The sequence below is a fragment of the Aspergillus nidulans genome, chromosome II (genome assembly GCF_000011425.1).
Source record: "Aspergillus nidulans FGSC A4 chromosome II".
NCBI classification, from domain to species: Eukaryota; Fungi; Ascomycota; class Eurotiomycetes; order Eurotiales; family Aspergillaceae; genus Aspergillus; species Aspergillus nidulans.
The window spans coordinates 3,117,078-3,144,204 of record NC_066258.1 but is presented as its reverse complement, the minus strand read 5'-3'; the positions used below and the strand labels follow the sequence as shown (position 1 = coordinate 3,144,204).

The 27,127-nt window shown below is 49.6% G+C and overlaps 7 protein-coding genes across 7 annotated transcripts, besides 1 other annotated feature; 1 reads left to right on the top strand and 6 right to left on the bottom strand.

Moving 5' to 3' along the window:
- Nucleotides 1-27,127: part of a sequence feature (contig 1.61 483..865047(-1)) that runs on past both edges of the window.
- ANIA_03747 (Rab geranylgeranyltransferase BET2) lies at nucleotides 2,911-4,505 on the top strand. Its single transcript, XM_050611436.1, has 5 exons — nucleotides 2,911-3,119; nucleotides 3,188-3,473; nucleotides 3,534-3,985; nucleotides 4,034-4,158; nucleotides 4,215-4,505. Exons 1-5 carry the CDS (start codon nucleotides 3,021-3,023, stop codon nucleotides 4,255-4,257), a joined length of 1,005 nt encoding a protein of 334 aa, XP_050467465.1. The 5' UTR covers nucleotides 2,911-3,020; the 3' UTR covers nucleotides 4,258-4,505.
- ANIA_10462 (uncharacterized protein) lies at nucleotides 5,949-7,406 on the bottom strand (the record flags this gene model as incomplete). Its single annotated transcript, XM_050611435.1, has 5 exons — nucleotides 5,949-6,245; nucleotides 6,298-6,428; nucleotides 6,494-6,709; nucleotides 6,762-7,078; nucleotides 7,135-7,406. The coding sequence occupies 5 exons, from the start codon at nucleotides 7,404-7,406 to the stop codon at nucleotides 5,949-5,951; spliced, it is 1,233 nt and encodes a 410-aa protein (XP_050467464.1).
- ANIA_03748 (ATP phosphoribosyltransferase) lies at nucleotides 9,397-10,743 on the bottom strand (the record flags this gene model as incomplete). Its single annotated transcript, XM_050611434.1, has 5 exons — nucleotides 10,581-10,743; nucleotides 10,489-10,523; nucleotides 9,887-10,384; nucleotides 9,696-9,833; nucleotides 9,397-9,632 (listed from the first exon to the last, which is right to left on the bottom strand). The coding sequence occupies exons 1-5, from the start codon at nucleotides 10,595-10,597 to the stop codon at nucleotides 9,397-9,399; spliced, it is 924 nt and encodes a 307-aa protein (XP_050467463.1). The 5' UTR covers nucleotides 10,598-10,743.
- msh3 (mismatch repair protein MSH3) lies at nucleotides 12,282-15,689 on the bottom strand (the record flags this gene model as incomplete). Its single annotated transcript, XM_656261.1, has 3 exons — nucleotides 12,282-13,718; nucleotides 13,804-14,894; nucleotides 14,942-15,689. 3 exons carry the CDS (start codon nucleotides 15,687-15,689, stop codon nucleotides 12,282-12,284), a joined length of 3,276 nt encoding a protein of 1,091 aa, XP_661353.1.
- On the bottom strand, nucleotides 16,374-18,148 carry ANIA_03750 (uncharacterized protein; the record flags this gene model as incomplete). Its single annotated transcript, XM_656262.1, has 2 exons — nucleotides 16,374-17,695; nucleotides 17,749-18,148. The coding sequence occupies 2 exons, from the start codon at nucleotides 18,146-18,148 to the stop codon at nucleotides 16,374-16,376; spliced, it is 1,722 nt and encodes a 573-aa protein (XP_661354.1).
- Nucleotides 20,761-23,627, bottom strand: ANIA_03751 (uncharacterized protein). Its single transcript, XM_656263.2, has one exon. It carries the CDS (start codon nucleotides 23,516-23,518, stop codon nucleotides 20,867-20,869), a length of 2,652 nt encoding a protein of 883 aa, XP_661355.1. The 5' UTR covers nucleotides 23,519-23,627; the 3' UTR covers nucleotides 20,761-20,866.
- Nucleotides 24,260-27,127, bottom strand: ANIA_03752 (putative TBC domain protein). The gene is made up of 2 exons (XM_656264.2): nucleotides 25,040-27,127; nucleotides 24,260-24,986 (listed from the first exon to the last, which is right to left on the bottom strand). The coding sequence occupies exons 1-2, from the start codon at nucleotides 26,654-26,656 to the stop codon at nucleotides 24,378-24,380; spliced, it is 2,226 nt and encodes a 741-aa protein (XP_661356.1). The 5' UTR covers nucleotides 26,657-27,127; the 3' UTR covers nucleotides 24,260-24,377.

The following is a 27,127-nucleotide window of genomic DNA, read 5'->3' as shown; positions in this document are numbered from 1 at the left end:
GATGAGTTGCCGGTATGAGAGCAGGAAACCGACCATCAACATTCCGCTAGTTCCAGAACTCTTCCTTCGGTTTCCAGTATAATCTCCAATATCTCCAACGCTCCAAAACGCAGAGGAAGCCCGATGTCCGATTAATCAGTCGTTCAAGGTCACGGCCAGGATGGACTGGGCCAGAACCAGCCTTGCCGATAATAAGGTACAGATGAGTAATGGTGGGATGCTGTTTGAGTTCTCTCGGTTCGTATGAATCTGCAGTCAATTGCATCATATGTGTTAGTGACTTCTCGCGCAGACTTGATTCAACGTGCAGTAGCGGTTGCTTCAAGATCAACAGATCCTAAGCACAGCAGGATAATGAGATCTGAAACGAAGTGGACAAAGATCTGATGCATGGATCCTTGGTGGGCTTTTCAAGTTGCAGATAGGGCGATTGGACCCAGCCCCCAGACTTGAAGAAATCGTTTCAGAACACAATGAGTGTCTGATTAGAAGTCTGAGACCCGTGCCGCCAGGAGTGTAAACGGGGATGAGTATGACAACATACCAAACCGCGCCGCCCATGCTAGGGGCAGAGGGCTTCCAAACGTCTTTTCGCCTTCAATCTGTTCTCAGTATTGCCGATGATAATTGTCGGTCGTTGAGTCGAGCACCAGGGGCGGTTCTGCACCAAGTATGATCGCTGGTCTTCCGGGCGGTCGGGGCAGTACGGTGGGAGTGTGGCAAGACGATTGACAACGCTAGTGGTTTCGCAGAAAGACAAAAATAAAAAAGACAACAATGAAAGACCAGGATTAAAGCAGCAGAGCGAAGGGAATAAGGAAAAATCAGGCGACAAGGGCTCGGTGGGAAGAGAGTTATCGACGGACACAGGAGAGTGTGAATCCCGCACGGTTCTGAGAGTGTCCAGGACTATCAGGACTAACAGCCGTAGCGACCAGACATTCCTTGATAGCGCGATGCAAGCGCGGCTGTGTGTCAGACTAAGTCACTAAACTCCGTTAAGGGGGAACCACCAGTGGAGATGGCGGAGAACTGTTTCGAACGAGTAGTGGCTTGCTGAGCGCTATTCCAGCCTATCCGAGCAGCTGTTGCAGATATGCTGGCAGAGAAGCATATGCCATCTCATCAAAATCTAAATGAGAATGGCCACGATACTTATATAAGAGCATTCTACCTGAAGTACACTACCCTACTAGAAATCCAGCCGCAATAATACAATCTTAAACGGTCCATCCCTGGCGTCGAATGCTAGAAACCAGCGCTTCCATGGATCGGGCTGCTGATGTCTCGGTTGAAGCCACCCCGCTAAATCCGCCAGGCGCTGTTTTGAAGGATTCATCAGCTCCAGAAAAACAGATTTCAGTCTGATTGAACGGAGCGCTTGACAGTGGCGATGATTGACGACTGAAGATCGGGGGCCTCGTAAGCTAGAGGCTGTCAGACTGTGCCCTGCATCCTGTCCCTGACTAGTACTGTACAGCAGTAACTCGGTTTCATAAGGATGGACAATTAGACATTCTGGTTCAGGTACCTTTGTGAACCACACTTTGGACACCGAGAGTTTGGCAACACCCAAGGCGGGACAACGAGTGGCTAGAGCAACGCATACTGGGCGGGATGATATCCTTAGTGCCAGCTAAGACCTACCGATGGAGCCCACGGATTGGCTAACCGAAGAGCGCCCGAGGGGCATCAAAGGACTCCAACAAATCATCTGCGAGAACGACACGAGTACCTGGCGGAATGACGAGGCTGAGGAGGTCAGAGCATCATCCGAGCAACATCACTCTTAACCCACCACTGCCCTAGGGCTGAATTATGGTCTTGCCAACAACTCGACGACTCGACGAACTGGTGTGCTAAGATTTTGACGAATGATAATTATTGGTCGTCGCTGACAGCCATGGTTGCTCTCGTGGCTTTACAACACCTGACTGAGCCCCTCTGATTGTCTGATCTGTGGACCACGGTTCTAAGTGCCTTTTGACGCGCAAGTGGGGTTGATTTAGAAAAAATTAGATCAGGCTACAGCTACACCGACAATATTATTGATGAACCAGAAATTAAAAGTAATAATCAGCAATTATTGTCTATTGATATACAGTTTTCTGCGGGATTCTCCATAGGTTCTCCAGGTCATCAAGAGAAATAGTAAATCAATTGGCCGAATTTCCGGATACCCAGCGTCTATCATTTTAGGATTTGTCATATCGCAAATCCAGCACAGGCGGCCATTCTGATCATTCTCTCGAAGACACAAGTAAGCCTCTGAATATTGGCAAAGTAGGCACAGTTAGTACGTCTACGTACGTCTACGTACTTCTAAAGAGCTGAGGTGGCGCATGATAATGGAGTAGCATCTTTTCATCTCGGTCATTTCTGTACAGTGACTGTACAACATCTGGAGGAAACGTGGGAGGTCAGAGTCGATTTGCGCCTGTATAACCAAATCCCCTCAAATGACCGCTGGTTCAGAAGTACTGGGTCGATGCCTTGCAGCTTGACCAAAAAGGAGAAACATGGTCACATATACAACCATGACTCTGAAGTCAACATCTAAATTTTTTGCTTTGGGAGCACACTGGGCGGAACTCGTCACAGTACATCTGATGACTTTGCAAGTTAAATACCTATCACTAGACTCAATTTAGACCTTTCTGTCCCCGTTAGTTCTGGACTATTCTTGCTATCTGAAACATGATCCACTTGCTTATGTGATCCACGCTATGTCACGTGCCGCGTGCCCTCGCGACACACAATCCCTGTCGACATCCCTGCCAAAAACCTCTCGAGTAGTCTTGACACGTGCCTAGCTCAAGGCTACCACCACGTCTGTGGCGCACCGGGGCTCTTTTTAAATGCCAACGATGTCATGCTAACCTGAAATACTTGCCTAGGCGTTTGTTTTAACTCGGTCTTAGACCAGAATCCTTACACTTGTCCTCTCACGGCAATTATTGCTATTTTGGACTCCGAAAAGCTTCATTTTTGTCGACTACTAACTTCATACTTCTGCGCCAATGTCTTTGGCTTCGGGTCCTGGCAGGGCCGCTGGGACATCTGTCGATCTGAAGCTATGCGTCGAGAAACATATTGACTATATCAAGAAACTGGATAGCGTGCGTCGTCCTTTTTTTCCTACCGTGCCACTTCTCTTCACGAGGAGACGGTTGACAGGTGTTGGTAGCGAAAAGATGAGCTGGAATACTGGCTCACAGAGCACCTGCGACTTAATGGAGTCTACTGGGGCTTGACGGCTTTGCATCTCCTTGGATGTCCTGATGGCTTGCCGCGCGACAATGCTGTCGACTTTGTCCTCTCGTGCCAGCAAGAGAATGGTGGCTTCGGCGCTGCACCGGGCCATGATGCGCATCTTCTGTATACAGTCTCTGCGGTGCAGATTCTGGTGACTTTGGATGCTGTTGACGAGTTGGAGAAGCGCGGATTGGGCGGCAAGCTGAAAGTCGGTTCCTGTAAATATAGCCCTTATCACTTCGGAGAGGGTTAAAGAACGCATGGCTAAGTGTTTTCAGTCATCGCAGGGCTGCAGGACAAGGAGACTGGCTCTTTCATGGGCGACGAGTGGGGCGAGTTGGATACAAGGTTTCTTTATGGGGCGCTCAACGCCTTGTCTCTCCTGGGACTATTAGACTTGGTAGATGTCGCCAAGGCTGTCTCGTATGTCCAGCGATGCGAGAATCTTGATGGAGGGTACGGAGTCACCCCCGGTGCGGAATCGCACGCCGGTCAAGTCTTTACCTGCGTAGGAGCACTGGCCATCGCTGGGCGGTTGGACCTAGTCGACAAAGACCGGCTGGGAGGTTGGCTTAGCGAGCGACAGCTCGACCATGGCGGACTCAATGGACGGCCGGAGAAACTCGCAGATGCTTGTTACAGCTGGTGGGTTGGGGCGAGCTTGGCCATGATTGGCAAGCTCAACTGGATTGACGGGTCCAAGCTCGCTGCCTATATTTTGCGCTGTCAGGTTTGTTACTCCATTCTAGCGCTAGTGCTTTTGGCTAACCCTCCTTAGGATCCAGAGGCTGGTGGCTTTGCTGATCGTCCTGGCAATGCCGTTGACGTCTTTCATACGCATTTCGCGATTGCCGGCTTGAGCCTTCTGGGGTACGAGGGCGTTGAGGAAGTAGACCCTGTCTAGTGAGTCAACGACATCCCAACCGCACAGTTCCGTGATAACTAATCATGCCACTTAGTTGTATGCCTAAATCAATTACAAGCAAGATTTTGTCTGCGTAGCATGATTTCCTATCCTTGGCGTTGTCCTTCGGGCGAATTGTCCGTGCTTACCTCCTGCAATCTAATAACCCATATCTCTTTTTTGTGGTTTATGGGATACAATGCGGGAGAAGATTGGAAGTCAGGCACTGTGACTTATTTCCGCTTCACCCCTCTACAATGGCCTGACCGTCGGCCGTTAAGACACAGTGGCACAATTATGAAATACTTGTCTTCTGTAATAACAATATCTACTTTTTGTCGATTGGTATCTGGGATGCTGTTCCAAGGCTTTGGAATGGTTATAATCGTAGATACGTTGCAGGTAGCCTGTGGTTCAAACCTTCAAAAATGGATCAACGACACTTTTAAAATTGTTTCATGCTCATCCTCTGCCATCGTTGGTATAACAGACGCCATGCTAGCAATCATACTGGCCTTTAGCAAGCAGCGGACAATAGACTGTCTTGCAATTGAACGACGGGACGAAGTAGAAGTCCACCAATTTACCAGCCCAGAATAGTGGGTGCACACATATCGCCGATTGTCAACGACGGAATCCTCGCCCTAGATCAGAGCCACGAAGGCGCAAGGAGCCACTGTTCTAACGGGCTTCCACGGTAGATCCAGTATCTATTCCATGAAACCGCAAAAGCTCTATTCGAGGGTGGGTGAAAACTCAATTGAGCTAAGATAGTTGTATTTATGGGCCTATCCTTTGTTGCTTTCTCCCGTCAGGTTGGGTATTAGCTCAACTGCTGTGACTCCTAAGAGGCTATAGTTGATCTGCTGGAAGTACGTGTACGCGCTAACTCATATTGGATTTGCTTATGTAGGTAAAGAAGAAAGACATTTCATCAAATGGGGTGATAACTCAGTTGGTATGAGTGCTAGACTGAAGATCAAACTTCATCCTAAGCCTGTTCTAGGTATCTAGAAGTCCCCGGTTCGATCCCGGGTCATCCCAACATTTTTTCGTTTTATTTTTTATTCTTTTAGAATCTGTATTTCTAGAATATAGTTCGGGCGTAATCAAACGTAAAACAGGCTGTTGATTGCACCTTGCGCTTTCAAGATTCAGTTTATTAATGACATGTTTAGAAGCATTGAACAAGTATACCTAAATCTCGAGTACTGCTGAATATAGCCGACTATCATTCTCACGGTAATATTTATAGGGACAAGTCCGATATACGTATGACAACATGTAGTATCAGCAGAAGTCTTACCTCATTTTGGACGAGAAAGACAAGCCGAATTGAGGCTTCTACAAGGGAAATTAGCCTTTTTCCCCTTTTCTGTTCTCTTCTCTTCTCTCCTTTTCTTTTCTTTTCTTTTCTTTTCCTCTTTTTAAGGACCTTAGCCGAGAGAGAAGCGACGAGTGCCCTTCCTGACATGCAGGACCACTGACGAGTTGTAATTCTGGAATATATACAGTGCTGTACCGGGTCTGCCAAATCCAACATTCTCAGATTGTACAAATTAATGTATGCAAGATCGAACTCGGGATCCGCAATCAGCTTAATGTATACATTGGTATCTAAAGCTGCCCTGAGAGCGCAACACAAAATAGCTGTCTCGCGACTTCAAGCGTCGAGTACCTTTAGGGCAGCGGATCTTTAGAGGCACCTAAGTGACAGATCGACAAGCCTACGACTTTCCAAGATTAAGAAAAATCTTATTTCGGCAGACTTTCGTGACCGACGAATATTTCAATGCTGGATACCCTCTGATATGAACTGTGTCTGAAGTAGATCTCTCGCCGGCAGTCGCTCGCGAGGGTCCATTCGTAACATAAGTAAAAGGAATGATGCCAGGGCCTCCACATTCTCAGCACCAAAGTTATCCGGTAATCTATCTCTCAGATGTCCTCTGAATTTCTCATTCCTTAAGCTGTTCGAATCAAGCCTCTGATCGATAAGAGAACAGTGGTTGTTGTCTATAACATCGCGTGCGAGGCCGAACGTATCGAGGGGGAACAGTGGCTCATTCGTTGCCAACTCAAATAGCTTGCAGAAGGATTAGAACGTGAAGGCAGGTTCCAACAGAGGTTTAGCATACTAAACAACCTAAGGTCCAGATGTCTATAGTATCGTCTATGGCTGTGTCTTCGGTATGTCGTCGTATCAGCTCAGGTGCACGCAACGCCAGAGGTGTGACTGGTTGCTGGTTACGGTGGTTGATATATTGAGCTGATATTGTATGCGAAGTCTTAGCAAAGCTGACCACACAAGATATATGAATAGCTACATCTTACCTCCGCCCAAATCCCCGATCCTAACCTCGATTGTTGAGAAATGCCTACTATCCAACTGGCCCCGGCGCCTTTGCGTAGGGACTAAATATTTGGGGGCGCTGTCATCTTCAGTGACTCCTTCTAACCACTTGACGGGACTGAATTCGGGAGGCTGTACTAATTCCTCCATGTTCGTAGTTCCGGAAATTGAAAAAAGAATGTTTGCTGGTTGAAGTTCTGCATTAAGCCGTAAGACAGCTGCTTACATCACCTGAGAGCTCCGGCATACCACAATGGACGATGTCCAACTGATGAAGAAAGTTGAGGCCCAAGAGAATTTGACGGGAAATGGCTCGAATATAGCCTGCTTCGTGCGTATTCCCACAGATTGTCATTCCCTCCCCATCGGATATCATCACCGGGAAGATAAGGCACAAGTGAGTTCCATTCGGTCCTGTATGGTAAAAATAATCGAGTAGTTCAATCACATGTCTCTTTCCAGGGTGGCCCATGCCAGAATCTGACAGGGTTAGAAGGATAGAAAGCTCTCTATTGTTTTCGGACGCTTCTGCTTTCAATATTTTCAAGACGACCTGTTGCAGGCCGCTTCAAAGTGCCTGCTATTCTTATCCCAGTACCGTATTTCATAGGAAAGAACTCACGGCTGTTGGTCCTTTGCTAGCCATACGGTTGAATGTTGGCCGTAAGCTAGCTTCCCAATGACCTCGTATCTTTGATGAAACACGTCATGAAGGTGCACTGGATGGTAACCACCAAGACGATACTCCTCAACGGGCTCTACCACGTCGTAGATTCTTTCGAAGCGGCGCATCATGAATGCCAGTGAATTATTAGTGAGAGAGAAAGCGCAATTGCTGTAGTTTAACCCACAACGATGTAGTAAGTGGGAAAAGAGAGAGTTCCCTGAGTACATTTCATAGCAAACATAAGAAGTCGGTCAAGTCATGTGACATACTTCTTTTGTGTCAGCGATCCATCTGATTTGGGTCACCGCCGTTGGTCCAGAGGACTTTGGAGTAAATCATCTATTATGTATCCACCGACTCTGTCTCCAGAGATACAAACGATTGGTCAGTTTAACAGGTCGTATCCATTTTGGCCCCATCTGAACCTGACCGAGCCTCTCCATCCTGCGTTACCATTCTAGTAGGACCATCAACAATGAGTTACCGCTGAAAGAAAAAAAAAAAAAATTTTTCAATGTCAGCCTCCTTCTTTACTTAGAACCTTCACTGTCGAGAATGGCGATTGTCTCAGTAGAAGTTACTAGTTCAGCCGACAAACGCTTTCTACTCTGCGAAGAACTCCTTGAGATGGTTAGACCGGGGAGTAAAGCGGCAGATCTGAAAACTAGCCCTTTGCCTTGAACACAATTCTTATCCTTCCTGGTGACGAGTTGAGGCACCACGATGTTACGTTGTTCCTCACAGGCTTCTCAGACATCAAAGGTATCAGTCAAACCTCGACACATGGGTACATGGGTATATGTTGAGGGCATACAATAATTAAACCATGGCTGTATTTCCAGTATATGCTGGCAATTTCCATTGACCGGACGTGCTTTAATATGCATGCACTGTTTGAAAGGCACTTATGGTCGAACTGACTGCAATGCGAATGTTACTACTACTACAGCTAATATGTATATTTGATGTTAATCATGTCACTACTTTTCAAATGATTTATGAGCAGACTCATAATTGTTCGACCACCTTGGACCTCTTTGACGAAACGACGGGCTATGCTGACTATTCCAACTCGAATGACAGGAAGCTCGTATTTGGTCGTTGTGTTTCTGCCTGAAATCTAAGCCATAATTACCTTTTAGACTTGTATACACCTGTGTGTCCACTTGCCATACCTGCCACTTGCTGTATTCTATCATTGCTTTGTTAAGTGGGAGGTCAGGACAGCAATTCCTCCAATGATACTGCGGGCTTGGTACGACAATAAGGGCGGAGAACCGGCCGATGCCGTTGATGGCTAGCCCGCGGAGACAGTGTTGGAAAAAAATTTGATATTATAACGGACAAATCGACTGGGCTGAGGATGATTAGGAGTTTTCATTCCTATTCAAGCCATTGTTACTCTTCTGAGAGTTGTCTCGAGTCTCATTACATATGTCTTCATAGGTCTCAAAGCCAAGTCCCTTTTATCATAAGATTAATGAGACGCTTTAGATAATGTGTCCGAAGCTTGTGATATTTCTTCCTACAGGAACCTGATTTCGAGCCTGGGTCTCTTGCTCTTGCCTTTGCCTGGTAGACTGCTCCACGTTATTAGCTGATGCCACAGCAGTGACATTATCGAGCCGAACCTGCTTGTTCTGGGATACTCTACGGTGTCCAACGTCCTCAAGCTTTCGTTTGAAGTCTTTGTCAGAGCACACTTGAGGCTAACACCACGTCCCGTTCTCTCATCCTTGAAGGTGTCCGGTGGTCCTTTGAGGTGACCTTCCACTCAATCAGGTAGTGAATGCAGATCTGACCATCGTACACATTCATACAATACAAATATTAACAGATCATGTTTCTCTGCCACTATATAAGGGCTAGCATCCTGGCAGTGCCTTTGAAATACGGTAGTAGTATTTCAGACTGGATTCCAGAGTGTGAAGCTGATTTCACAATCAACTGTATAGCGCATCTAGGTCGATTGTTTCCCAGCCTCGTTTTTCTTATTAGATCCACGGACTCTCAGAACCCGTAAGACAGAAGACAATGAACAACCAGTATTCGTCGCATATATTGATATTACCAACCCCAAGAAAAGTCTAAATCGGATAACAACCCTATTTTAGATCGGATGAAATGGATAGAGTCTATGTAGGCAACCAAAAGAGGACAAATAAGGAATTAAATGAAGTCAAATCATGAAGGGCGTGCATGAAGGTTAAAGAGAAACTAATCCGTCCGCGAGTTGGCGATGCTCAAAACCAAGATATCCGTCGCGCCAACCTTGGTCAACTCATCCATCACTGTCGCAATCTGCTTTTTCTCGACCATAGAGCTAACGGCCACCCAGCCGTCCTCCTCCAGCGCCGTTACAGTTGGTGCGCGCTTGCCCGGTGTGATACTGCTGGCGGTCGAGAGGCTGTCGCGGGGGATATTGTACTGGCAGAGGACGAATTTCTTGGCGGCTGGTGGGAAACTTGTTAGTGTGGCTATTCATATGAACGTTTGCCTGAAGGAATGGGCCATACTAATGACACCGCGGATACGAGAAGTGATCAAGTCAACAAGCGGGTTCTGGGTGTTACGGTTCTTGACGAGCACAGCGGTGCTCTCGACGACGGTGTCGATAGCCTTTAGCCCAGCGGCGCGCATTGTCTCGCCGGATTCTGCCTTCCTTAGCTTCATAGTTATTAACAAGTAACTGGAGGGAGAAACATACCAACAAGGTCGACAATCCCATCGGCAACGCCGAGCGCACAAGCAGCTTCCACACTGCCCCCCACATACTTGATGTTCGTCTTCTTCTCCGCAGGGCCATGCTCCTTCTCCAAGCGGGAAAAGAATTGCTCGCTCAGCGCAGTGAAGCTTGTCACAACGTTTTTCCCAATCAGCTGCTCGACTTTCTGGACGTCTCCCTTCTCCGGAACCTGGACCTGCAGTTTGCACCCGCCAAACCCTAGATCAAGGATTTCTTGCACACCAGAAACTTCGCCCTCTGGGAGGCCGAGCTGGGCATCGTGCTCGGCGACCTGATCGCGGCCGGTGATACCGAGATCGACGCGGCCCTCTCCAACAAACGTCGGGATGTCAGCGGCGGGGAGGAAGATGAGGGCGATAGGCAGGTTCTTGACCAAGGCGATGTCGAGGCGGTTTTCACGGCGGAATTGGATGTCGCAGCCGGAAAGGAGGTCGAGGGTCGATTGTTGAAGACGTCCTTCTGTACCCCTCGCGAGTTTGTTAGTCGTTCAATTTCTCCTGGAGGTTTGCGTCCCAAACGAACGAGTCAAGCGCGAGTTGGACGAATTGGCTTGGGGGACTTGCTCTTAGGGACTGCGAAGAGGAGTCTTCCTTCCAGGCTGATGGTTATTAGTACAGGGCACACGCAGGAGCCGTAGATAAAGCAATTGACTCACCTGTTAACAAGATCCATCCTGTTTCGTGATTCAGTTGACCGCGGGGTATCGGAGATTTTGGATTGAGGATACAGCGGCAAACGGAGAACAGAGGGGGCTGAGTTGCGCTCAATTAAACGATTGGTCTATAGTATAATCCCAACTCTAAAAAAGATAATGCGCGTGTTAAATTCTTTGAGGAAGAGGATAGTAGGAGAGAACAAGAGACACCGAGAAGACTGAATGAATCACTCAAAGTTAGCAGCGGGGCCATAAGTTGATACCTTAGGCATCTTGTACCCACCTGCAGGTAGCCGACTCCATTTATTCCGTTTTTGGCGCGCAGCCAAAGGCTGCAGAAAATATGAGGCCCTGAAGTCGGGGACTGCAGTCAGGTACCGGGGATTGCAACTCGCAAGGGCTGAGCCATGACGACTGTATAGCTCGACGAGCAGCCCTAGGATACTTCTTAGCACTTATTTATAAGTGTCAAAAAAAAGTTCAAAATAGAAACGTTCCCGGTGAGGATCGAACTCACAACCTCTCGATGACCGAATGATAGTAACAGTCGAACGCGCTAACCAATTGCGCCACGGAAACATTCGCTGTTGTTGTAATACTAATCATTGATTTCATGAGGCAGCAGTGTACCATGTATAGTTATTCTCCATTCGTAAGTAACTCTTAGCCGAGAATGGTGATAAGAAAGCATCATGACTGTACTTCCTCAGAACCTGGACAAAGATTCTGACTCATACATCCAACCGGTGACTATAAAGTTAAGGATACTTGCTGCGTGTTTGGTGGTTAGTGAGCCATTTGGCAGCTATATATATGTCAAAACATCTAGTTGCGGCTAGCCGGGTATCCTAAAAAGTAGTAAAGTGTAGGTTGTAACTCTTTCCGTAAATGGGTTAGCTATTGAACCTGCGCTCAGCTACAGTGCTTGGAAGGTAAGAAAAAAGCTGCACAGATAATGGATGCAACGTTTCCCTGGTGCACAACTCTATAAGGGGCGGATTATAAAACCTGCTGCTTTAGAGGGAGGTATCGCTCCCAAGATTTTGAGATTCGCGATTTGGCCCTCCCCGTCCACTGCAGCTGTTGGATTGCGCTCAAGTATCTCGATATCATTGATTCGACATCATCAATCCCCCAAGGGGCAGAATGCTACCAGGGCCCGTGCCGCGTTCAGCCTGGAGGAAATGCCTTCTGTTGCGGTTTCTTTGATCGAGCAGCTAGTTCACTTCAGGACATTGCCGGGTACTCGAGTTTGCTAGTAAAACATGCTTAACGATCTGTCTGTGAGCGAGACGTGTAATTGCGCGGTGGGAGTTGCCGTGCTGTGGTTGCAAGCTAATGTCTAGGAAGGCCTCCAGCATGTCCTGCCGCCTGGGGCATGTGTCTATGCTTATTTGGTAGATGTGCCATATAGAAGCTCGTCTTTCTTTGCCTCGACTCAACCGATGAAGCCTGCCCGCCCCGGACAGGACGCCTAACCTTGCTTGATCCCACAGTCATAGTTCGACTGCGGATTACCAATCTAATGGCCAGTAGCGAAAAAGGCGAACACACCACACATCTAAAGGACCTGATTCCAAGTTCTATACGTGCCTGCTTTTAGGGCAAGTACCATGGACTTACCCCGGAGTCATCAACATAAGATGCCCACGCCAATCCAAGCCAGATGGGTTGTTCGCTAAATATGTACTCTTGATATAGTTACAGCTCCTCCATACTGCTAACCAGCCGCTCGATTACACTCTCATCGGCCTGATTCGACTGCACTACCGCTCCAACCGCAGCAACAAAACCAGCAAGTCTTCGGCGACGAATTTTCTCCTCCAGCTCGGCACTCTTCTGCTTGGCCATCTCCAAAAGTGGCGCAGGCAAGTTTGCCAGCCGCGCAACATTAAGCCCATAGCTACGATGCGCGACACCTTCTCCAATCTCATAAAGAAAGGTAATGTCTTCGTCCGCGCCAGTCCCCGACTCGCTGAATCGCATGTGCACATTTCGCAGCTCGCCATCAGGAAACGAATGCACCATGGCAGAAAGATGCTGGTAATGTGTGATGAAGAGGGTGAGACTGCGGATAGACCGCACCATGTAGTCGAGAACGGCCTGTGCAATGGCGACTCCATCATGGGTAGACGTGCCTCGGCCCAGCTCGTCTAGTATTACTAAAGAGCGGGGCGTTGCTTGCTTCAGTATATCTGCCGTCTCGGAAAGCTCAACCATGAAGGTAGACTCGCCTGCGAGCATATTGTCGAATGCGCCCATCCGGGTGAACACCGCGTCCAGCATACCAAGCTTTGCGGCCTGTGCTGGGACATATGAGCCAATCTGCCCCATTATTGCAATAAGTGCCACCTGGCGCACGTAGCTGGACTTCCCACCCATATTAGGGCCAGTCACAAGAAGAGCGCGCGTCTTGCTGCTATCCAGGTTGATGTCATTGGGCACATAGCTGTCTAGAAGGAGTTGCTCCACCATCGGGTGACGCCCTTGCTCGACATGGATGCACGTCTCTTCCGTATATTCAGGTTTCACGTACCCCGGCTGGCTGGCTAAGGTGGCCAATGACACCAGACAGTCTAGCGTTGCCAGGGATTGAACGCAGTCACGTAGCGCCTGGTAATTGGTCGCTATCTCGGCCTGGAGGGCCAAAAACGCCTTATCGCAGGCTGCGGCGAGCGCTTCTCTGTGTTGGTCTCTCTGCCGAATCATCTTGACAACCTCCGGAGTGTGAAATCTTGACACCTTTTTTGTGCCGCTTATTTTCATCCATGATGCCGGCACTCGCTTGATGGCCGGCGAATTGTTCTCGACTTCCACCAAATAGTCGATGCCTGCAACCGAGACATAGGTGACCATTTTCTTCCCTAAAGCTTCTCCGGCTACAGGACGATGCTCCTCAAGTTCATGCTCAACGGCCCCAATTCCGAGTTTGTGCTCGCTAATTTCCTCCGTCTCTTCTTCTTCGCGGAAGAATTCGTACTTGTCATCATTTCGAGCCGCGTGCATGTTTATTTTGTTCAGGAAAAACACGACATCTTTCAAAATTGTAGGCAGAGACATGATTGCTTGGCTGATGGCAGGTGAGGAAAACCCGGTATCTGCTGGTGACTCGATATCGGCAAATTCCTGTGCTATCATCTGCATTGTTTGCAAGATGGTCAAAAGTTCCGGCCGGGAGCACTTTCACTGTTAGCCACGTCAGACGAGGGTCAGTGTTACTCACCTTTCCATAGTATATCCGGATCAGGCCTTTCTCTAGATCGTGCTTGATTTTACCAAGCAAACCTTTGATTCGTTCGACCATTACGACATTTCGGAAGTCCTTAAGCTCTTCTACAGCATTGACTCGATCCTCAAGTTGACGCCTATCCAACAACGGTCGTCCAACCCATTTTCGAAGCATTCTTTGCCCAAATCGGGTCTGTGTCCGATCTAGAGTCCAAAACAAACTGCCTTTGGACGAATAATCAGTCTGGTTTTGGTATATCTCAAGGCTTGTCAGGGTGTTTCCATTGAGAAGCATATGAGAGCGTGAAGAAAAATGCTGGAAATATTTTGTCAGCTGTAAAACGTGTTCCAGGCCATACTCAGTCATATGTTTGATCATGGCAGAGAGGCATATCGTGACCTGGTCCGGCAAGCCAAGCACCTTCTGGAGCAGGTTACTCGCAACCTCATCATCCGCAGCGTCTGCAGATTTCATTTTTTCAGCGTAGAAACTCGAAACATGGCTGTGCGATTCGGCAGCTGCAGTCTTCGCTTTGGGTGCTCTCTCCACCCGCACCTTGTCACCGAATACATTCATCTTGCTCCCGGAAAGATGCTGCACAAGCTTCTCCGTCGCTTTCGATAGCTCACCGACTATTAGCATTTCGCAGGGCGCGATATGGAGCAATCTTGTTTCTATCTCGCTCCGCATGAAGCCATCATCGAACTCATCGTAAACGATATCCCCGGTAGTCGGCTGCACGGCAACAATACCCACATGTACTTTTTCGTCATTCCCCCAGCCCCGAGCGTTCGTCTCCGTTATGCAAAGAATATATCCCGTGGCCGATGCACCAGATGCCCCAGCCGTAGACCCTTCAAGGCTCTCGATATCATCAATATAGGTGCTTTTCGTGTAAACATTCGTCAATTTACGAACAAACGGTGCGTTGCGGTTATCTCCAGCTGCTTTCAGCGCAGCAGTTTCCAATTGCCTAACGACGCCGACCTTGTGACCGGCAGCGACGAGACGCTTTACGTGAACATGAAGTCGCTGTACAGGTATGCTCGCCGAGGCGAACCGATCAAGATGGGCTTCTGAAGGATCTGAACAACGTCAATAATCCAACCACGTATAGAGTACGGGTACTCACGTTCATCATATCGGAACTTGCCAGGAATGCATACAATGCTAAGTTCCTTTGCAGCGATTCTTGCATCTTCACCAAAGAATCGAAACTTGTACCCGACTTCGATAAGCAGGATTGTGTCCATGTGCTTTTTCTTGATCTCAATGACTTGCTTTTCCATCGGAGTGAGTTTACCTCCACCCTTCTTCCCTGCCTTCCCCTTTGGTTGTACTGGTTGCGGCGTCTCATCGTCTTCATCCCCCTCTGCAGCCTCCTCAATCGATGTTGTTTCGCCGACGCAATTACGACCAATTCCCACCAGACAATCCGGCCCGCCGAGTTTTCGGACGAATCTTTGATGCAGTTTCTCCCTCTCCTGCTGTCGGACTTTCGCTGACCCGTCCAATTCGGTCGCTTCATTTCCCTCCGTCTCAATAGCAGGAGAACTGGCGAATTTAGAGAGCTCGGTCCGTTGGCTGCTTTCCTGCTCCACCCGCGATACGGACTTCGCCTTGGGACTCTGTGGCCGGTTTACGGTAAGAGACCCATTTGATTTTGTCCGCTTCGGAACAGGGGCAACTATATCCTCCTCATCGTCCTCCGCTAACTTGTCTGTAATTTCGGAATCGTTGTCGATCGGCGCAGGGCCTTCGTTCGAAGTGGATTGCTTTGGCGCCTGTGGTTTTTTCGTGAAGAAGCTGGAGATAGTGGGTTGCTTCCGCTTTAGATTTGGAGAGGAGGATGCGGACGGCTGGGATGAGGGTAAAGGCATATTTGTCTTTGGGGCTCTCGTAGATAAGGCAGGAAACTCGATGTCGTTGGGTCAAAACGGCCTTCGACGGTGTTTGCGAAGTATGTGCAAGCCTTTTAACGCTCCAGGGGCCGCAATATTGCCGTCATTATACTGCGGTGTAAGTAACGCAAGATAAGCTAGCTGTAGAGCCAACTGTATGGAGAACAGCGTTGGTTCTCAAGCTCAACGGCGGAGCTTAACGCGTGGGAACCGTAGCGCGTTGATTCGCGTTTTAATAATATTACCTAATCAGGCTTCTACCTCGGACAGCCCTATCACCTAGCTAAATTCGTATTTCGTCTAGAACTTCCTGGATCAAGGACTTTAGTTTTGAACTTCCGGCATGGAATTGATTAATAGTGTTTCATGCTCTTTTCCTATACCTCTACCGAAACAGATAACAAATAACAGAGTATAACCCGCTCAGAAACTGCTAGGCTGACCTCGACAACCTAGCCAAGATCCATGCAGTATAACAGCAAGAGCAACATATATAAGGGGCAATGGTGGTATCATATAATGGGAATAATAGTCTCGATGACGCTCGACCGAGTAGGGGTCCAAGATTAATGCTTTGCACACACACACCCCCACCGACCGCTTCTAGAAATGCAGCAGAACCCGTTTAATATCAACACGCTCTGAGCATGAAGAAAAAGGGAATCAAGAGCTTCCGTCCATATATAGACGATCAAAATCATCGTCTGCGACCTCGGAAATTGTTGCATCTGGCGAACTGACACGGGCGGTGGAGGGGCCTTTTAATACGTTCTCGGATTCGGCTGCGTATATCGGGTTTTCCTCTGTGGCCATCCTCGTGAGGGATCCAGCCAGTGGGTTGAATGAATAGCCCGTTGGGCTCTCATGGCAGTTAAAAGGGCTGTATCCGACATAATGTGCGTCTCCGAAAAGATACTGGGGTGATATTCCTCTATCGGTCCGCTTCATCGCAGGTGAGTGCCAACCAACAAGGGGGTCCATTCGACTATAGGCGTTCAGCATTTGTTCCAGGTTCTCTTTGTCCACACTGCGAGGACCTTTTTCGATTATGTTCAAAGAATGAGCAGCGGTATGAGGAGACTGAAGATCGTCATTTATTGCAATATCTCTTCTCAAGAAGAGTGGTTGCGAGGCAGCTGTCTCCCTTTGAGGAAACCTATGCTGATCCTCTGCCCTAGACTCTCGTGAAACTGACATGTCTCGGAATACAACAGGTTTGTTGTGCTGCTTCAAGTCATGGTCACGAAGTGCCAACGCAAATTCCTCCATGTTGTCCCCGACAGAGATCTGGCCACCTAAACGACCAAACGCTTGGACAGCTCGTTGAGGAGTATATAAACGTTGATCTATATCGGCCTCATGGGGGTCGCAGTCTTGCTTGACGTTCTTCCTAGCTCTTTTCCCGTCCGGCCCGCGTTGAGTGTTTGGGTCCATCTGAGCAAAAACTCGCTTGGGGCGGGTGGCTCGCTTCTTTGGAATCGGCGTCTCACCTTTCAGAGGACTGCTATCTTCAACGTTGCCCGAGATCACGCGCTGCTTCCGCAGGATGCCGGTAGGAGAAAATACCAGTTCAGTAGGCTCCACCCCCATCGACGTTCTCTCCATCATCTTTAGGACGCTCTCGTCCTTCTTCTGGTTGCGCTTTCGTTTCATTTGCTCCGTGGCAGAGTCAAAGATATCCATTCCGGGCCACAACACGCCCTTGAGCCTTGAGATCTCATCTGCTCTCTCCTTGTCCATATCGTTAGCATTCGAGTACACGAAGCTATCTTTATCGTCGACGAACGGATCGTAGATAAAGGGCCCATTCGAAGATGGGGCTTCCTGGTCATCCCTTGACCGGAGAACATTGGGCCAACATGGTGTAGCTTGCGTTAGAGATGTCCGTTCGTCTCCCGAATCTTCCTCGTTATCACGCTTCCACCGCTCGGGTGCAATACCCATGGCCTGCTTGTGCCTTGATGGCGTGGATGCCTGTTGGTGCACTGTTCAAAAGCAAGTCAGCAAGTGGGATAGAGGTGAAATGGCAGTTCCCTACCTGCACTGCTTCCTGAGTTCATGAAAGGGTCCGAGAGCCGTGGATCAATGTAGTCAGGAAGGCTGTTAAGACAGGCCGGCAGCGGCGAGACCTGATACCCATTGTCCCTGTCGGTTGGTCCGGCTGTATCTGGCGCGGCATACTTCCCCTGTGACTTTCTTCTGCGTGAGTCCTTGGACGACATACGATCCGATAGGAGTTTCGCAAGGTTGTTGGACTTGTACCACTGGTTGTAGTCGTCGAGCAAAGCCTCGGCTTGTGGCTCCTGGTGGCTGCGTACTTGAAGCTTAAAGTAGTGGGAAAGGTGAGCCTTAGAAGCGACGTGAGTTAGCAGATGCGATACATCGCTGAACTTGGGGTGTTTCGGGCAGATGTTGCACAGCAATGCTGTTGCATCCATTGTTGGCAGGATCGCCTCGAGGCTCTATGTTAAACCACGCTGGCAAGTAGTTTGGCAGCAGCTGGGGAAACAACAGCTTGCAGGTCGTGGCTTTCACGAGAGGATGGTGAGGCACGAGACGAAAAACCAATACAGAAAGACTAAACCTGGAGATAGAAACACCGACTTCCCCGGGAAGTGGAAAGTGATGAAATTGAGCAGGCCATCAACTGGCCGGGGACTTGCTTGATGCCATTGCCACCATGACAGGCAGGAAAGAAAACAACGTCGGAGAAGAGGCTCTGTGACGCTTTGAGCAGGCGCAACCGTCCGCCCAGGGTAAGGCAAGTGCTTGTACCGGCCTCGGCCGCAACGACCGCTTCTTTCCATGACACGGTAACAGAGTGCTAGGGATTACCAAATCATAAGTCACAAAGGTGATTTCCGCTTCCGCTCATGGTGACTGCACAGTCAGAGCATGTCAATGTTTTCTTCGATATCTACTCGGCATTGCAGTTGTGTTGTCTTGACTATCTCAAGCCTAGTGACAGGCTGTACTCGATTTGCGTCACGAGTCAATGGCTACCATAACAGTTTAAAAGGAAGCAAGATAGCATGAGTTTATAAATTCCGATAGAGGTGACAGACAAGCGGTCGAAATAGCCAGGGTGGTAGGCCTCCTCTAGAGACACCTAGGACCGGCGTGAGGCGAAAGGCCTTGTCTATAGTTTTGGCTATAAGGTGCAATGGGTCAATCAAGTCTTGGTGAAGTTGATGTTGTGTATAGCACCGGGCACATGGGCCCATGACAATGATCGACAGTTATTAACTACACTTCTATATCTCGTCAATTCCACCACCTGCACACATGAAAACATACAAAATAGACGAAAAAAATTTGGCTGGGATGACCCGGGATCGAACCGGGGACTTCTAGATACCTAGAACAGGCTTAGGATGAAGTTTGATCTTCAGTCTAGCACTCATACCAACTGAGTTATCACCCCATTTGATGATTTGGTGGTTTTTAAATGTTATATATCAGGCAACAAGTGCCCTCTGCCACTTTTTAAATATATTATTGGACAGCCTCGGAAGATCTACATTATTCGCTAACATTTTTCTCGACTTTTATCTCATTGAACAGAATATGTCACTCACCCCATACGCGCCTGTGAAACTATTAGCCTAGTACAATACAGTATTTAATATACCAACCACATGCTTGACAAACAGTGCCTACCCTGCGTTCCCGAGTTGATTAAACAGCGCAATGCGTCTCAGGGTACGGTAGAGAGACCCACTACACACCGCAAATGGCCATCTGTATGAAGCTTCTCATTAAACCTTAGTATCTTCAAAGATGTCTATTATAAGTTCCAGAGGATATATCTTGGTGATATTTCATAACTGCGCCACGTTCCCATTGATATAGGGTAAGGGAGGCAAATTGACACTTCTGTCACAGGCTATGGCCTGGATCTTGGTTGTCGGCCATGGCCTCAACCTGGTTCTAAATAAGGTTTCTGCAACATCAGTGTACAGCTTCAGAAATTGCGGCCTCGAGGCTTAAGAAAGGAGATCCGTTCTCATAACTTTGGAAAAGGGATCCGTCGGCATACAGGTCCGGGAAGTCAGAAAGGTTGATAAAGGGAGGAGAGATATCTGCGCTTCTATCTTTTGTTTCTTTCTCTAAGCTTGTGATACTCGTTTATACAGGACAGCCAGTTGAAAATAATACTGCCTACGCCCGTTACAACTTCAGTTCCCAAGCGTGTCTCTTGTCCCCCCAACAAAAATCTGCCCACTAGCAGACTGACAACGAGACTTGCATTGGGTTGTGTTAGCTTGCTCTAATATGGACGAGGCTCATAGGTTAAGTCCAATGGCTACATGTAAAATGATAACAAAGGTAGTAAGATAATTTCCAGCCTATTAATGACCAGTTGCTTTTAGGGACCAGGCGCGTTAAGCATTGGGATTTTAATCTTTTTTTTTTTTTTTTTTTTTGGTAAACCAGTACATGCGAGATATTACCTCATAGATGGGGGCTAACTGCGGCCACCGCGTAATGTTAATGACCTAGCCACGGAAGACCTAATGCATAGACCAGCAGGTAGTATCTAGATAAATCCCTCTCATTGCAGCAGCAGGAAAATGAAAAGCACTACCTAAGAACATGACACAGTTACAGAAGCCACGATTGAATCCCAGATTTCAGCATCCATAGGGACTTAAGGATACAACTTCACATTTGCAGGGCACTCCATCAATAGCACAGCCCCTGCTTAATATAGACCTGTCTTCCCCCTAACCTTTCTGCCGCTAGCACACTTTAGAAAGGAGTCTGCGGCTTACCAATTGTGTCACAGGACGTCGTTGAGGTCTACTCGTTGGCTAAAGATATGTGCGCCATGCAGTGGGTGTTATTGTCAAGTACAAGGGTTTCGAGGGCAGTGACGTGCCTCTGAAGCGCTCGACACGAAAATAGTAGTCAAGTGACGATATACTTCATGTGAATGGGGTATATGTATATACGTTTCTCGCAAGTATGTGTATGACGACAGGGTGGGTATCAAAGCAGTAAAAGACTTGTCCGAAAACACCAGCATCACCACTAACACCAACATCACCACTAACACCAACATCACACCTCCAGCCAGTAGCCACTGCCAATGAAATAGACCCGAAACAAGCTTTCCAGGAGTATATTCAAGAACAAGATCGATCGATTATCGATTAGCTCGAGTTCATGGCCCCGATTCCCACACCTTCCTTCCTCCCCTTAACCAACGCCTTCAAACAAGCCCCTACACCTTCTAAATCACCCAACAACCCAATATGTCCCCTATCACTCTTCACAAGCCCGCCCCTGATGACTCTATACCCCGTCGGCAACATCGCCGCACTGGCAAGACACACCCCGTCACCGGCCGCAAAGGCTAGATCGTCATAGGCATCTGCGTATTTAATACTTTCACGGGAGTTCACCCGAGCGCCGTAGACTGTGGGCACTGACTTAGAGTACAGGACTGCGAAGGGCGGGTACCTGTTGCTGCTCTGGTGGTCTTCCCTATGAAGAGTTTCGCGCTTGAATGCCAAAACCTCAGACAGCGTGCGGGCGAGGTAATCTCTTGCGGCGGCCGCAGGAATAGTTACGGGCTGAGTGCTGGGCCCTGTGGTGGAGGAGCCCCTGGGATCTGTGGTCGGGCCGGGGAGAATTTCGCCTTTTGGTTTGGGGGGTTTAATTTTGGAAGCGGCGGCGGCGGCGGCGGCTGAAACCGAGTTGGATGTGCTGTGACCGCTAGGAGTCGGCGATTGGTCGGATGTAGAATCTTCCGCACCGATGCTGTCATCCGTAGAAGAGTTGGAGAGCATGGTAGAGAAGCGTTTGCGCAAAGGTAGATTAATGCTGGACAAGCCTGGGGCAGGCAAAGGCCGGTTGATGCAAGGGGAGAGGCGGAACTCATCCCAGACTGCTGGATCAAAGAAGTTGAGGCGGTATTCCTCCTTCGTGCGCTTGTTGATGAAGCAATGGCCCTCTTCTGGAAGAAGAGCAAAGCTTGTTCGAAAGGTGAAGTTGACCTGAGCGGTCAGCACACGGGAGCTAAGAAGGACGTCGTCGCCATGGCGAAGAGGCCCAAGAATGTTAACGCAGTGCTGTGGGACACCTGCGTATAGAACACCCGCGAAGAGCTCAGGGCGTTGATTTACTGCATGCCGGGTGATGAGGCCACCGAGACTATGCGCAATGACGTACGCGCCTCGCTTGTGCGGGGGTATATCCGGGGAGTTGCAGGGAAGGCCCTCAAGGTATTTGATGAGGCGGCGGGAGAGAAGATGCGGGCTAAGACGCCAGTCATAGCCGTAGTTGTGGACGCGCAGTTCGCCGCGGACAGCATTCTCGCATTTCTGCAGCCGCTTGAGGAGCCGTCGGCAAATGTCGACAGGGCCAACGTGCGAGAGAACACCATCCGGAATGACGGTTTCTTCCATGCGTTCTTCGTCCTCAGGATTCAGACCGACCTCTAGGTCTACCTTGCGGAGATTCAACCCGACTTTCATGGGCACCCAGAGCTGCCGATGTGGTGGCTTAGCAGATCGTAGAATCGAGCCCCTGTAGCCACCCATGACCACGACATCTCCGGTCAATTCGCTCATGGCCTCAAAAAGGACAGGGTATGTCGCAGCCGCGCTCTTGCGAGTCGACTTCGCTCGCGGGATAGCGGAGGGTGAATGCACATTAGCTTCGGGCGGCGAGGTTGTCGAGATCAGTGCGTCATCCGTCTGATTTGTCTCCGTCCTGCGGTGGTGCGCATCAGAAAGAAACTGCTTGTACCCCCAATCGCTGCGCAAATCCTGCAAGTGAAGCGTCGGCATGCTCAAAAGCCGGCTGCTAGAGTCCTGTAAGGTGTCCTTGATGGCTTTAAAGCGGCTGTTAGTCTGCGAATGGATATGCTCGTACTGAGGACGATGCTCGAGTGAGGACGCGGTGGACGAAGCCCGCAGGTATAACGATTGGTCCGAAGACGACCGCCGCAACGTCGGGTTCGAGCCGACAAAGGAATGTTTGCCGCGAGTTCGCGCGGACGGAGCCTGCAGGGGGCTCAAGTCGCCGATCGGGTCCTCCACAGGCGCTGTGCCAGTAACCAGCGTCCCATTCGAGGCTGTCGAACTTGGGTTGGGAGGTTGGGGTGACTGAGGTGACTGAGGAGCCGCAGACACATCACCACCCTTCTCCTGATCAAGATTAAGCCGCGATGACCAGCTCCGCGAACGATACCGAGAAACCGACAAACTGCTCGCTCGGAGGTGCAACGACGGGAAGAATTTCTTCAACCCGCTCCGACTACCAGTATGACTATCGCCGGACCACGCGCGAGGCCGCAGCGGCAGCGTACCTTTTAAGATAGACCGTGTAAAGCCAGTGCGCAAGTTTTGTGCCTTTGCAACTGGAGTTTCTGCTGTCCCATTTTTCCCAGCCGGAGCCCTCCAATTTTCATCCTTATCCTGATCACCATCATCCGCCAGCGATTCCGGTTCCTCTGTTATGTCCGCCGCAAAGAGCCCTTCATCCCCGCTATATCCACCATTGCGCTCTATGATGCGCGTCTTCTCCTCCGCAGGCGTTGTACGAGACTTGAGCCGAGTCTGATCATATCCCATGCTGACTCCGATCACATCGTCAGCTTCGTCAGCGTCGTCAGCATCGTCAAGGTCGGCAATCCCAGCCCCAGCTGCACCAATGCCGCCAGAGGAGTAATGCGAACCACCTAAGCCCGCATCCTCGCTGTCAGAGGGGCTTAGCTCCCCGCCAGCATAGGCACTCTGGCGGCCATTGGGGGAGGCAATGGCATTAGCATCAGCATCCGTACGAGGTGAGGGACACATAGTAGCGGGGATGGAGAAGACATCCCAGGACCGGGACAAACCAAGGTAGGACAGCCGGCAGGTAAGAATAATAAGGATATGACGTTAAAAATGATAATGCCAATCGGGAAGGGGAAGGTTTTAGGAGGCGAAGAAGTAGAGGACGAATACGATGGACTAACAAGGATCGAAGCAGAAAAAGAAAGGGTCCACTGCACAGCCTTCTTTTCGGGTCCCCCGGAAGCAGCTCTGCCCAAGGTCGCACGCAAATATGTACAATTGGGGAATGATTCCCGGTGGGCTGATGCTGGGTAGACCCGTCATTTTGCGATTGCTCTGTCTCTGCGGGTGGATCAGCTTCACGATGTTTACACTGAAACTTTTCAAACAGGCCCTTCTAGTCACGTTTAGTTTGCCTCGGCCGGCGAGGCGATCAAGGTCATGTGATACTGCTTATCGATAATAGTGATGTCATGTCACAGTGCGACTGAGTAATCAATACTGCAATAAATAAGCAAATGCCAAGCCTACTGTATACGAGTACGAGTACAAGTGAACAGAGCTTAATCCACTTACTCTCTGCATCTATGCCCCCAACTACTCCAAACCTGACATCTGCTGGGGTTGAAGACGGATATAAGTGACATGCACGGGAAAGGCGAGGTTTTATCCATAGCCACTGTAAAATGACTATCGATTTACACAGCGCTTGTGACTGTAAAGAACTAGTTGATAATCACGATGTTATTGCACAGTTGGGTCCTTGATAATGAGCCTGGGAACGACCCCACGAGCTCAGCTGCTTGTGGTACTTGAATAAGAATGCTTCATACTATGCTATTTATGGAAACGACTGCTGCTTGAACAAGTGTATATAGTGCTAGGCCCGTGGTTGAACCTTGCCCGCCTCGCGCATTTCACTTATGAATCCATCTTCATCACCTGCAGATGTCAGAATCCAGTAATGGCCGGCAGCGGCTCCGATGAGACCTCCCGCAAAGCCAGCTATAGGAGCTGCGGGTGCGCTTCGACGTTCCTTGGGTTTGGTTCCGATATCGTGTGGTCCCCACGCAAGAATGTTTTTCACTGCCAAACGACTTTGGTCATCTGGCTCAGTAAAACCAAACAGCTGCGTCTGTAGGCAGCCAAGGATTGCAACGGCAGCGCGAATAAATATGCGATCACCTTCAAAGACCCAACAATCCCAGACACGGCTGAGGCGCTCCAAGTCGAGGCCGTTGGTAAGCAGTGACCGGAACATGCTTTCGAAAATCTCTTCGTCGGATAGTCGCAGAGTTTCATATAGATGAGTGGCCAGACGAGGGAACTTGTAGCGAAGTGTGGCAGACGCTAGCGAGAAAGTTCGACCGATGGCTCCATGGTCCATGGTCATAAATGCAACGGGTAGGGGACGGTTAAGGGCATTGGCCATGGCGCAAAAAGCGGAAGAGGGTGTTGGGAATTGGAGCACAAGAAGTGCGGCAATGGTCTGCGATTAGTTAGCTTTGAAGTATATCTGTTTGCAAACGGTGGGAAACTGACATGAAGGCCAGTCAAATACCCAACATCACTCCGATACATCGCATACGCCTCCAACACATCCACCAATGTTTCACGTAGAGGGCCGCCTTCTTGGAACAGGTTCAGTTCAGGGAAAGCCTTGGAAACATCAGCCTGGATGGCATCAAACCACTGCATCATTTTCTTGTTGCTCTCGCCCGAATCCCCCTCAGACTTGGCGCGTGCATCTTTCGCCCGCTTGAGGGCTTTATTGTAAGATTCATCAGAAAGAGCCAGCTCATTGCCGATGGCACGATTCCAAGTCTGTCCTCGGATTCGCGAGGGTATACCCCGCCACCACAGCTCGCGAGTGCGAGGCTCGCCAATGGCCCTGGTCCAGTTGGGATAGACATAATCATCCCAGATCTGTTGAAGTGTATCGCGAGTGTTGTCCCGCTCGCATTTGGCCGAAGCCGCCTGTGCAGCTTTCCGTTTGTCTGCTTCCCGAGACTGTTCCATCATTTTCTTGTATTCTCTAAGATGGCGCCTTTCCTCCTTTTGATCCTTAGGAGGAAGCCAGCTGGGACGAGTACGGGAGAGGACCTTTTCCTTCTCCTTACTGATGGGTAGTGGGTCGATCATAATGTTGGACTTTTGAACAGGCGGCAGTTCAATCGGTGACTTGGAGTCACGTTTGGATTCATCACTAGATCTCAGCGAGGAGTTCCCGCTCCGAAGGCTATCTCCGCGCTTGCGATCGTTCTCATCAGCGTGGAATTCTAGCGCCTGGGTGAGGTTCTTGGCCTCTTCAGATAAGTCGGACATCATGCTATTGTAAGAGTAGAGTCGAGGATTGCGAGGCGAAATTTGGCCGCGTTCGGGACCAGCCGAGCTAGATCGGGCCATCTGGCGGTTTGCTCGAGAAGTAGCGGGCGATCGTCGAGGAGGCCCGGAGGCAACCGCAGCCTCAGAGACTGAATGTGACAGAGGGAAAGGTTGCGGCCCAGGACTGCGGTTAGGGCTGTGGTCTCTAGAGGGTGCACGATCCTCAACTGGCCGCGGGGAAATGGGGATATTCCATAAGCTAGCATCTTCGGGAAGCTCGTCGTCTGAGTCGTGATATTCTGCCTCCAGCTCCTTCAGCGACTTACGGCTGCGCTGCCAAGACGGCTTTCGGTTAAGTGGTCGAGCATTAACGGCAGATGGAGACAGGGTTTGGCTAGATGGAGACGAGGCGATGCCTGGGGACTGTGATGGCCGAAGAGGTGAAGCCGATCGATTGCGACGTGTTTTTGATGAAGGCCGCGGGGTTTGCAGGTCGCGCGAGGCGGTCATCAGCCTAGGACCGGGCCGTCCCTGGGATGCATACGGTTTCCTTGGAGCAGCCGATAATAAATCACGGGTTGTCGAGACCGGAGACTTCGCGAGTATCCTGGCTGTTGAGGACCGCGCGACCCCGGGGGCCCGCCCATGAGAGACAGATGATTCCAGGTACGGCGCCGATTCATCCTCTAGCCCAATCTCTTCAAAATTCCCAATATCTGTAAACACCCCATCCGGACTGGACATGCGCGAGGACGATCGATAAGAGGAGGACTTGGACGACTTGGACCCGGATAGTTCAGGAGGCGAGTTCGGTGCAGTCAGAACGGCCGCCATTTCGTCGGTCAACCACGGTAGGCGTGCTGTAGTTAAATAGTTGAATAGAATATGGTGTAGTAAAATAAGCGATCAATCGCGTCGGTGTAGACAAGAAGAGTGCGGACCGGCAGCAATAGAAAAGAAGGACTAGCGGGGACTCGATGGCCCCAACCACGCTGTACTAATATTCCACAAGGAGGCACAGGGCCATTAATTTACCAGTCAATAACCAGGACTGATATCTAGGGCAGGCCAGACAGCGGTGCACAGTGCGTTATGACGCCAGTGGAACGAAAAGTGAACAGGGGTTCGGTCAACTTAAGAGGTGAGACTCGAGACGGAAAGGGAGGAGCGAGTGGGATGGGATAGGTAGAAGATGTGAAGTAGAAAAGAAGAAAGAAAGATCGACGCAAGCGAAGGAAGGGCAGTTGGAGGAGTTATCGACGGAAGAGCGAGTGAAAAAAGCAAGGAAAGACGAAAAGAGTGAAG

Bases quoted from the DNA above. Each gene is read 5' to 3' on its own strand.
- ANIA_03751 (XM_656263.2), bottom strand. From the start codon at position 23,518: ATGTGTCCCTCACCTCGTACGGATGCTGATGCTAATGCCATTGCCTCC.
- ANIA_03747 (XM_050611436.1), top strand. From the start codon at position 3,021: ATGTCTTTGGCTTCGGGTCCTGGCAGGGCCGCTGGGACATCTGTCGAT. The intron at 3,986-4,033 runs GTTTGTTACTCC...AACCCTCCTTAG, and splicing joins CCTATATTTTGCGCTGTCAG to GATCCAGAGGCTGGTGGCTT. The intron at 4,159-4,214 runs GTGAGTCAACGA...CATGCCACTTAG, and splicing joins GAGGAAGTAGACCCTGTCTA to TTGTATGCCTAAATCAATTA.
- ANIA_03752 (XM_656264.2), bottom strand. From the start codon at position 26,656: ATGGCGGCCGTTCTGACTGCACCGAACTCGCCTCCTGAACTATCCGGG. The intron at 24,987-25,039 runs GTCAGTTTCCCA...AACTAATCGCAG, and splicing joins GGTATTTGACTGGCCTTCAT to ACCATTGCCGCACTTCTTGT.